At 30.5% G+C, this 12,232-nt stretch overlaps 1 protein-coding gene across 1 annotated transcript; it reads left to right on the top strand.

The window, feature by feature from the left end:
- The first annotated feature begins 11,111 nt into the window (after positions 1 to 11,111).
- LOC116124186 (peroxidase 53-like) lies at positions 11,112 to 11,768 on the top strand. Its single transcript, XM_031409895.1, has 2 exons — positions 11,112 to 11,255; positions 11,373 to 11,768. Exons 1-2 carry the CDS (start codon positions 11,112 to 11,114, stop codon positions 11,766 to 11,768), a joined length of 540 nt encoding a protein of 179 aa, XP_031265755.1.
- The last annotated feature ends 464 nt before the right edge of the window (positions 11,769 to 12,232 follow it).

Genomic DNA, 12,232 nt, shown 5'->3' with positions numbered 1-12,232 from the left:
CTGAATCTCACTCCCACAAAACGAGAAATTGATTTTTAATAATATTATATATATATATATATATGAATACTTAATTGGAAACTAAAGTAAATATTCAACTTACAATATTTTTCAATGAGACATATTCAAAATAATTAAATACCATTTTATTAATTCAATCAAGAAAAAATAAAATCTATTAATATATTCACTTAGTTTCACCATTTTCAGCTTTCATCTTATAAATAGATGTAACAATTGATTTGCGTTATCGTTTAATCGGATTTCATCAATTAGGTGAAAGCAACATTGTCATGTCATAGGCTAGGCCCAGGTTTTTTTTTTTTTTTTTTTAAAATGCAAGCTTGGCCAAGGAAAAAGCCCCAGTTTTACAAACCCAGGACCGGGCAAGGCCTACTCGGGCTTTACCCCCTAGTTTGTTTGATATGATGAGGAGGTTTTATAAATTTTACTTAAAAGGTGGGGGCTGAATTTGATGATTATTAGGGTTTTAATGTAATAGGGGGGCAGTCTTAATTTGTTATGGATTTCTCAAGATTGTACATGAGGGTTTATCTATTATTTTGCAAAACCTCATGTAATATACCCCGGCCAGGCCTTCCTACCAAAGCCTAGGCTAGGTTCGGGTGTACCTTAGGCCTATTTTCTAACCCAGGGCCCGGCTCGGTTTAATGAAATACCCACCATAAAATCGTAGAAATTTGTTTGATTATCAAGTCTAACATCATCTCGTATGGTCTAACATGCATAATTAAACTATTGAATCATACATTTAATTGTGGCTCGAGTTAGATTATCAAGTCTAATATAGTCTAACGTTATATATTAAAATATATCATTTGTTATTTCATTTTCATCAATGGTATACTAGCAAATCATTGGATTTTTCAACTAAATTTGTCGGTTAAATAAACCTGTAATTTTGAGAAGCAGAGTTTTTTCACAAACCTGAAATAGAATCTTGATCTTTGCAAACTGAGCAGGAGTTATTTTCTACTGCTGGAGCTGAAACTGTAGCCATGTTTGAGCGTTTTGGAAAACCAGTCTCATTTCTTTGAAACTTTTGGTGAATCCATGATTAAGATGGGAATATAAAGCCATTGACAGGAAGCAATGGTGAGATTAGGTTGAACTGCAGAAAAGTTAATTGAATTATCACATGTAATAAGTTTAGTAAGAATATATTATTTTTTCCCCCTAAGATAATATAGTTTTGTGATTCCTGTAAGATTAATGTTACTGGAAAACACAAGAAGGCTCAAATCATGACAGGATTTTAATCTGCCTTAAAATTGAAACCTCCTCTTTGTTCCAGGATTGATTATTTTCTATCTTAAAACAAAATACAAGCTTTTAAAGGCGGAGCGCTTACACGCAGCTAGTTTTGGAAAAAAAAAAATCTTTAGGTTTTATATAAATTATTATTAAATCTCTTTAATTTTTTTCACTATAAATCATTCTCCATCTCTGTAAGTAATTTTTTTAAAAATAATCTTTTATGGCAATCATCAGTAATTTTTTTCTTTTAACTCTTCTCGATTTAATCTTTAATTCTTAATCAATCTTTTAAAGAGAATTTAATTCTACAAACACTATTTTAATTCATTGTTGTGACCTGTTTATTCTTCAATTTCAAGTCACTTCTGCTTTTCTAAAAAAAAACTCTCTTTAAATATTTATATCATAATGAAAAAATATTTTAAACAATATATATGTATTATTGTAATGATAAGGTTGATTATATTTTTTCCTATACCCATAATATATATTGTACAAGAAAAAAATTAGTCCAAATAAAAAAAAAAAAAAAAATTTTGACTACACCCCTATACAATGGTTAATAAAAACTAATTAAAACGCGAAATCAAATCAAAACCACATATGATGTGTGTAGGAATTCAAATAGAATTCCACCCAATTCTAACAATCAATCCCATAATTTGCATATTGATTATCAAATATGAATTTAATATTAAGGATTAAAAAATCTGATTCTATTATGACTTTTGAATTCCTTGAATTCCCTACAAGTAGTGGTCAGTCTTTAGAGACACAAAAGCGTAGGTCTTCATTTCCAAGAACGCACAAAATGACTAGTTTCTAAATGGGTTTGGTTGTTCTATTGCATTTGAAGGGACCCTAGCCAATTTATATCAATCTATTGGACCCTCCTATTAAAGGTCCAATAACACTAAAACCCATTACAGGCCCAAGCTTACACTTATCGTTAACCCAAATTATTCAAAATGAAGTGTATTAGATAAATTTTAGAAATCTATAAGCCCATCAAGATATCTCATTGGATTTGTATTTACCCCTTTTTCAAACCAAAACATATTAATGTTAGCTCAAATTGATTCATTGCTTTCATACAAATAATAGTGTTTATTTATTATTTTCATTAATCACCCCTACAAATATCTTATTTAATATCCTTCTTGAGTGTTGGGAACTTCTAATTTATCTCTAATTTTTTCCGTTAAATAGCAGTTTTGTCAGTTTGATTAAGAGTAAAAAACGGTTAGAAAGAAAAATGATGTCGATTACACATTTTTTTTTTTTTTTTTTTTTTTTTTGTTTTGTTGTTGTTTTTTGTTTCACTAATTGTTATTAATGTATCTTTGATCCCTGACCTACCTTTCTAATTATATTTTCTTGACCCATTTAATTAATTGTGAAATTTTTTCCATGATTAGGTGATACATAGACCCCATTTGACTCGTTGTTATCAACTTAACTAATTAGAGAAAATGTAATTTAATTTATTTATGTGAAAATTACTGAATCTCACTCCTACTAATAGAGAAAAAGTAAATATGCCTTTGACTAATATGTTAAACGATACTATATTCAAAAAATTGTCAAATTGAATACCATTTTATCAATTTATCTAGAAAAATAATTAAATTTATTAATGCGGTTGACATAGCTACACCTAACCGTTTTTCGGCTTTATGAATTTGTCCAGATTTCATTATGAAGATAAACATGCGTTAAGAGTAGTATTCAATCAAGAATCTCACACTATTAATTAGTCAAAGGAAGTGTATAAAAGCTGTGGTACAAAATTAATTAGTTACATATTAGAGATAAATGTTTTACTAATTAATTAGAGTTTCAGCAATCAACTTCGGTCTCCCCACATTTGAATATTATGCATTTATAATGTATGTTTACTGAATTTGACAACCCATTTATGAATCATACTCTTTGTCTAAAAACGTATCCTCGCCTAAAGAGATTTTATATTTGATTAAGTAACATATCAGTTGTACATTTGCCTGATTAATTTAAGTATAGTTATATACTAGTCTATTTCTTTTATCAATATTATGTAAGAAATTTAATAGATATAAGAGTTAACGACCTAAATAATGGTTTAATGATACTTTTCATCCACGTACTTTATATTCCAGTGACGAATAGAGAGCAAACTCTGTCCAGACTGTTGGAGTTTTTGAAGAGGGGAAACTGTGAGACTTTTGGTGATGAATGTTGATTTAATGTTTGGATTTATTGGAATTTGACTTACAAGGGATGGCTGTGCAAACCTTAATCGCGATTGTCAGTGATTGGCAAGGTCGACGGAAGTAGAGTTTTAGGGGTTTTAGTGAGTGAGGATCGTGGAGAGAATGTAGTGGTCTGGGGTCGCAATGATGCGGAACCATAAACAAAATAAATTTGAATAATAAAATGGTATTTTAAAAGTCTGTAGGTGGAAAGTATCATTAAACATTATCCTGGGTATGAAAAAGGTCGTTTACTCTAAATAATATGATAATACTAACACGATCAAGCTAAAATAAGAGGGTGGAAGAAGATTCATTGCCACGTTATTTTTTTTCTCACTATAATTGACAAATACATTGCTTTAGATAGGAGTTATTAAATCCTAATATTATCATATATAACAAAAAATATTGCTTTATATTAAGAGTTAAATCTTAATATCACTTAAAGAAAAACTCACATCTTTTACATAATACTAATATAATAGAGATAGCACTTACAATACTTTAAAACTAAACTAAACATACTTGGTTTAAATTCTTAATTTAAATTACAAATTTCCTCTTTATATATATAACATGATATATTCCATACACATTTTCAATTTTTTGAAAAGGCCTATTATGCAATAACAGACTTTGGTATAGTCGCCAAACTGATAAATTCAAACAATTATTAAATGTTCTTAAGCACTAAATTCATGTAGAAATTTTAAGGTATTTTGATCCATCATCAACTGACCATTAATGATATTGTTATCAAATAAATCACTATCTTGAAAATAAAAGATATCAATTTTATACACCCACAATGGAGACTTCAATTTTTTTACTTATTTATCAAAGTCATTAATTATTCAACTGAATAATGAGAAATGACTGAATGAGTCTCATTAATTTCAAAGGAAAGGTAAAATCTAATTAAGTGTTAATTAAGTGTTGGGAACTCCTAATTTATCTCTAATTTTTCCGTTAATTAGCAGTTTTGTCGATATTATTAAGAGTACAAAAACATGTTAGAAATAGAAAATGATGTCGATTACACATGATTTTTTTTTTCACTAATTGTTATAATAACATATATTTGATCAATGAGCCTACATTTCTAATTATATATATTTTCTTGACCCATTTAATTAATTGTGAAATTTTTTCCGTGAATTAGGTGATAAATAGACGCCCATTTGACTCGTTATTATCAACTTAACTAATTAGGATTATAAATTTAATTGCATTTTATCAAAATGATGGGACTACTTAATTGGATACTAAAGAGTAAATATTCAACTGACTAATAATGTTAAAGGAGACATATATTCAAAGAAATTAATACAGACCTCAACCAAGACAGCAAAACCAGCAGCTCAAACACTCACAAAACAATAATCTCAATAACACAAAATTAATAAGAAAAAAATTGATAAGAATTATATTAATATGGATTGATAAAGAGTAGAACAAAGAAAGGAAATAAAGAAGAACAAAAATGAAAAATCACAATTACTGGCAATTCAAGGAGCTAGTGACCTCCTCCAGCTTGACATATTTCTTAGTAACAGGTGGTCTATCAGAAATTGAATACCATTTTGTCAATTTAATGAAGAAAAATAAATTAAAATCTATTAGTGAGGTTGACTTAGCTAAACCGTTATCGGCTTTATGAATTAGTCCAATTTTCATTAAGACAAGTATGCGTTAGAGTAGTATTCAATCAAGAATCCCAACAATTACTTAGTCAAAGGAATGTATAAAAGCTTATAGGGTTTGGGATAGGATATGTTTATATGAGGAATAGAGACCTCCAAGAACAAAAGATAGAAAGATTAATTACCAAAATTCTTTATTGATAATTACAATCTAGAATTAGGCTATTATGTAGTCTTACACTTGACTCTAAATAACTCCTAAAAGAACTCTAATCACCTAATTAAAATCTAATAAGATATTCTATCATAATTATAAGATAATCATAATTCTATCCTAATAAGATAATAGCATAATTATCAAAGATAATTATAAAAGACTTAACATAACTGTTAGGGCCAAAAATCGTCCTTGGCCCAAATAGGGAAATAGGACCATTAGCGAAGACGGACCAGGCCCAGTCCTACAAAGGCCCAAGCCATGTTAGATCTCTTCTAACATGAGGTACAAACCGGCCCAAGTCAAGCGGGCACAAGCCTCTCAAACCTAGCCCATGTCCTAGGTCCACGGACGAATCCAGAGCCCACAGCCCTGTCATAGTACTTTCCTATTCCTAATCAACCTCCAATTCAAAGACGCCNTGTTGCTATGATTTTACAAACAATTTCTTTGTCTTCTCTATTTTGTTGGTAATTTGTTTTAGAACAGATTTCTTTGATCTAGCTAGATATAGCAAAACCTGATCTGCCCTTGATCACCCCCTGATCCCGACAAAATTTCCTAGCCACTGACCTTGTACCTGATCCTATGCGTTAATGAGTTTTTTTTTTTTAACGACATATATGTTATTGCTAAAAACTTGAGAGGAATGACAAATAGTTGAACGCATATTAATTATGTTTTTTTAGCAAATTTTTGTCGCAAAATATCACATTTAATTTGATTCAAATATTTTGTCACAATACCTCGATTTTAACATTTATAGATGATATATATTTTTTTTTTTTTTGTAATGATAAATAATTCTTTTATGACAAATTAGTTTGTAATTATGGCATGTGTTATTAAATATAATGACTAAAGTTTTTTATGACAAATATGTTTATCATGATAAACAATTTATCTCGACGCTTAAATTTTGACTCAAACATTTTGTCATTAATACCTCTATTTCAACATATATTATGACATTTTTTTTTTTGTAGTAATAAATAATTTTTTTGTGACAAAATAATTTATAGTTATAGCATGTATAACTAAATCTAGTAACTAAAATGTTTTATAACAGAGTATTTTTGTTGCAATAAACAATTTACCTAAGCGCCAAAATTTGTGACGAAATATTATGATAAAAATGTTTTTCTCACTATATTTCTTATGGGTTTCTTTATTGTGATAAAATATTATGACAATATTTTTTTAGTCACTGTATATTCTCTTTGTTATATTTAATGTGATGTTTCTTTATTTTGTCATAATACCTATATTACTCGTGACAAAATAGCATTTGATAAAATTAATTTTGTCACAATATAATATATTTCTTGCAATGTCTTTCTCTAGGGCTAACCAAATTTCAGTAGAAGAGTAACAATTCGAGACAACATAGAACATACTCTCAGAAATTGATGCAAATAACCAACTTACTAGGAATTTGTCAGTTTGTTTCCACAAAATATAAGTTGGATTGAGTCGTTCACTTACAGGTGTTGTTTTGTCCTTAAGTTCACTTCGAATTTTACTGAGTTCATCTTCAAGATCAGCTTGATTAATTAGAATAGGCGAGGGATAAGGGACTCTACCTAAGAGATGGTCTTCTAACTCGTGAGAGTCGACTACTGACAAAACTTGAGAACTCTAGTATCGAAAGTTGTTCCTCATCAATTTAGGGTTAATCACCTGCAAGCTTGAAGCCAGAGGTGAGGTGGTGCGATTGGCCGAATCTCGTAGCATTTCTCTAGTGCTGTTAAGTAATGGTGAAGAGGAAGAGCTTTTAGCCATTGACGTTAGTCAAATTAGCTCTGATACCATGTGAATTTGTGAAGACATATGAATAAACTTGAGAGAAAGAAATTCGAAGAGAAAATGAGATACTTTGTAGTAAGCTTGATTGAACAAATGAAAGGGAACACTTTCCCTTCTATACAAGAACTTTCCATTAAGGATACGAAGTAAGAACACTTAACAACTTTCTCAACTGTATTTCTAAACGTAAACAAAAACGGCGTCACTTTGGTCAATATTGCTAAAGTCCTATCATTTGACAACTTTACACTTTTAACCCTTTGGCAACACCTATGAGTTTTCCAACATACTTATTGTTTTTTAAATAACAAAAATTTGCAGAATATAAGAGTGAATATTTAGGAGTTACTTCATATGAAACTTATTGTAGTTCACAAATTAACCATATTAGTGAAGGGCTCAACTTATATACTGCCTTTTTAAGCAAAATTTTAATATCATCTTTTTTTTTTTTAAAAAAAAAATTCTTGAAAATATGTATCTAATCTCAACCCTTTTTGTATTCATTGTCCTATGTTAAGTTATCATTGTTGGAGATCCCATATCGACTAGGTATGCTCAAGCCAATAGGTTTATAAAAGTGGACAATCTTCCTACTCAATAAGACCTTTTGGGTGAGGAGTTAGACCCAAAAACTAACAAGTGGTATTAGAGCCAGCCCCATTTGAGTTGAGTGATTGACCAACGGTGGACTGCCAAACTACTTCTATTCATAGGCAAGTGGACCGACAAAATGGGACTGATTTTAATACCACTGATCACTGGTCAATCACTCAGCTCAAATGGGGCTGGCTCCAACACTCCCCCTCACTCGGATACCCCAAATGTTAGTCTAATACTCTAACATTTGGGGTATCTGAGTGATCAGTTGAATCCAAAATATAATGCTAAGTCATGTCCAAATTTGTCCAACACTGTACAAGGTGTGGCACAGAAGGCTAGGCAAAAGGATCCCCAATTGGAGCCAAAATCCTCTCAGTCTAAAAATATGCAAAAATCAAATACTTTATGCCCTCTGCAGCCAATTAGCTCTAACCATAAAAATATATGATAACTTGATGTGGTCTTGAATGTGCCTCATTGATATAAGTGTAACTTTAACCCAAGATCACATATGATAAAAATCTGATCTTCACTAGAGAGTCATTTTTCTAGTCATATTTAGTAATAGAAACAGCACACATATTTCCAATTAATATATTATTATTAAAAGCCTGGCATGCCAAAAAGTGTCACGCGCAAGAATTTATAATTTCTTGATTCAGAGAAATGTAATTAAATTTATGCCATAATGGAAACTCTACTGTGTGAACTCATGTGAATATGACATTATCTTTATGTTATTGGAGATGACCACTTTGCACGAGTGTAGCATTTTTCTTTCTCTCTCTCTCTTTTTTTTTTTCCTTTGGCCACCGAAAAGGTACCTATTTAATTATGATAGAGTTGCACACATTTGTATTAAAACAATTTTCAATTTGCTTATCAATTTTCAATTTTCGATTTTTGACATTCGATTTTCGATGGCCACCAAAAAGGTACCTTAAGACGGGACTTAAAAAAATTATAATTTATGATAATGTGAGTTAATTCTTATTTATAACTGGCCTAAGTTAGTATTAAAAATTTTTATGACTATATAAAGATTATTCTTATATAAAATATAACTATAGAGAGGTTATATATATATATTGTATAACCAATTTTTCCGTTCAAGAATTTTCCTGAACTGAAACCGAACCGGTTAAAGAGAAAACCAATTTTTTGGTTAGCCGAAAAATTGGTTTACCAGTTAGTAAAAACTGGTTAACCGGTTTTAATTTAATATTTAATATGTTTTTTTAAATTTAATATTTTTATAACAAATTATATATTTTTATTTTATATTTTAATTTAATATTTTTATAATAAACCGGTTTCCATATTCTCCCAAATCAGTAAGTGAACCGAAAATTCGGTTTTTTATTTTCTTTGAACCGAAACCGAACCAGTTTTTCGAATAACCGAAAATTCAGTTCAATTATCGGTTCGGTTCGGTTTCAACATTTTTTTGAACACCCCTAAAAACAAATAGCCATATGTATATATGTAGCTGCTTTGGTACAACCTAAAAGTACCAAAATTTCTCAATGTGTTTAATTTATTTCTAAATATTATGCAGAAAATATCAAAATTTCACAGTTGGCAACTATATTCCTCAAGACATTATGGGAAAAAGAATAATGGCGTTACTAATTTAGAACAAGATTCTATCACAGCTCAAATATCAAAGACATTTTGTCCACCATCAATTGATAGAAGAGCCATTTTTTCCCACCGACTGTTACCTTGCTAGAATTTTTACTTCATGTGATGAATCGAGTAGCATATATTAGACAATTTCAATTTGTTTTTCAAATTGATGTAACAATTGATTTGCACTATCATATTAATTTAATTTACATATGATTTTGATATAAGAATTATCAAATCAATTAGGTAAAAGTAACATTGCTGACTAAATTTGGAGTAAATTGTGCGAAGAATATTGTACATCAAATTTAATCTCCAACACAATTTGGATTTGTAAATCTTTGAAACCGCGTAGATTATATCCTATCTTTAGAAGTTTATATGATTATATCCATCAAAAGATGTGAATTCATAGTGGCTAATTATAAATATGGAAGGGGTTCTACATGAGGGGATTTATTTAAAATTAAGGAACTTATAACAAATTTTGATCCATCTTGACCCCATTTCAGCAGAAATTCAAGAACAATTGTACCATAAAAGGCCTCTTGAATTTACATATAATTTGTTGCCAATTTTCCTTTTCATTATATCAAACAATATAATGCAGAAAGTATGAAGCACATGGATTAATTTATCAAATTTAGTAACTCAAAAAATATGTGATTATTATTTATTTTTATTTGGCCATAATGTGCCTAACCCTTGAGGTCCAAGCAAGGTCCAACTATATAAAGGCTCAGCATAGTCCTCTCTGCACCAAGCCATTACAAAATTACTAAAACAAAAACATTAACTCAAATTATCTTCTTTTTTTTTTTCTAAAGAAAATGTCGGTTTCGGATCACATCCATGTTCTTTTCATTGCCATAATGTTTGAGGCGTCTAGTGCCCAGTTGAGTCCAACATTTTATGTAACACATGTCCAAATGTGTCGGCATTGTGCGTGGTGTGGTTGAGAAAGCTAGAGAAAATGATGCTCGAATTGGTGCCAAACTCATCCGGCTTCACTTCCACGATTGTTTTGTCAATGTAATTACACATCTTATCTGTTAGAGGATAAAGAACAGAGGAGAAAAGAAACTGCTGTATTACTTCATTATCAGTCACACTTTACAGTGAAGGATCGAAGTCCTTTTAATCAAACAATACAATAACTGCAGTAACTAACTATGATTAAAGACAGTTAATTAACTATAGTCAATGTAACTGCTCTAGCTTACTGTAACAAACTAAAATATAAACAACTAAACTAAGTTAACTGTAACTGTAACTGCAATCTGTTACTGTAACTATTATCTCCAATATTATCTCTCAATTGTGCTCCATCTACTGGTTTTTAAGCACTAATGATTTTTCCACAATGTATTTTTTTTTTTTAAAGGGCTGTGATGCATCGTTTTGTTAGACGCGCAAACGGCAAAGACAGCGAGAAAAATGGACAATCCAACTTGTAACATAGGTTAGTAGTATTGATGATATTAAATTTTACTGGAGAACGCTTGCCCCGACGTTCTCTCCTGTGCCGATATCGTGGCCCTTGCATCTTAAATTTTGGTTTCTTTGGTACTTCTACCTTCCTTTTATATTATTGATCACACAGTTAACTTTTAGATCAAGTGATTTAACTGTATTTACTAACGAAAAATATTTTTGAAGTGAACAAGTTTTATTAATTAATTTTTAGGATGGAGGTCCAACATGGCAGTGCAACTAGGAGAAGAGACTCCAGGATGGAAATATAAATGGAAATGGTGCCATCCCGACACCAGGGAAACCCTCTGTGAAATTTCACAAAAGTTCAAAGATCAAGGACTTGATACCACTGACTTAGTAGTTCATCTGGTAATTCCATTGCATCTTTGAAGTTCTAATAAAATTGAAAAAATGTTATGATTACATGCAGACTCACATTATCGTTGACGATGACAAATACTAAAAGAAAAATCATAATCTTTACAGTTTCTTGTGCAAAAAATTCTTAAAGAAATTTCATCTTTTACGTTAGATAACGATCAAAAATTGTTTACTATTACTAGTACTAATAACCAAGATCCGACGTATTCTTCAATAATGCTAAAGTTTACACCTTTCTCAGGTGCACACACCTTCGGGAGTGCTAGAGCATTGTTTTCAGTCACCGTCTATACAATTTCAGTGGCACAGGAAAGCAGACCCAAGCTTGGATCCCAAATATTTGCGGAGCCTTCGTGGAAGGTGCCTGATGAGAATTCGTCTTTTCTGAACGAACTTGATCCAACAACTCCTAAAGGTTTTGACAATAACTACTTCACAAACCTGAAAAGGAATTTTGGTCTTCTGCAACTGACCAGGAGTTATTTTTACTCCTGGTGCTGAAACTGTGGCCATAGTTGAGCGTTTGCGGAAACCAATCTGATTTCTTTGAAATTTTTGGTAAATCCATGATCAAGATGGAAATATAAAGACATTGACGGGAAGCAATGGTGAGATTAGGTTGAACTGTAGAAAAGTTAATTGAATTATCTGGAATGGTAAGTTTGTCACTTTGTTTCAGGTTTTTGCTAGCTTGGCTTCTTTGAAGTCGATCACATGTAATAAGTTTAGAAATAAATTATATTATTTCTCCCTGATTAAGCTGGTATATTTATGTGATTCCGTGAAAAATTATTGTTATTGAAAAGCTCAAGAAAACTGCATTATGAGAAGATATCAAAAACCTCCCTGATCAAGAGTTTTTCATATTATAAGACGGATTTTTTATTTATATATATTAATATATACATACACACACTTTCAAAAATGGAAATTTTAGTCGTGAAAATTTATCCATGAATTAGGTA

Source organism: Pistacia vera, unplaced genomic scaffold (genome assembly GCF_008641045.1).
Source record: "Pistacia vera cultivar Batoury unplaced genomic scaffold, PisVer_v2 Contig150, whole genome shotgun sequence".
Lineage (NCBI taxonomy): Eukaryota > Viridiplantae > Streptophyta > Magnoliopsida > Sapindales > Anacardiaceae > Pistacia > Pistacia vera.
The sequence above is the reverse complement of the archived record's forward strand: the minus strand, read 5'-3'. Positions and strand labels throughout refer to the sequence as shown.

Coding starts and splice junctions, on each gene's coding strand:
- LOC116124186 (XM_031409895.1), top strand. CDS start 11,112: ATGGCAGTGCAACTAGGAGAAGAGACTCCAGGATGGAAATATAAATGG. Junction 11,256..11,372: donor CTGACTTAGTAGTTCATCTG/GTAATTCCATTG, acceptor TAATCTTTACAG/TTTCTTGTGCAAAAAATTCT.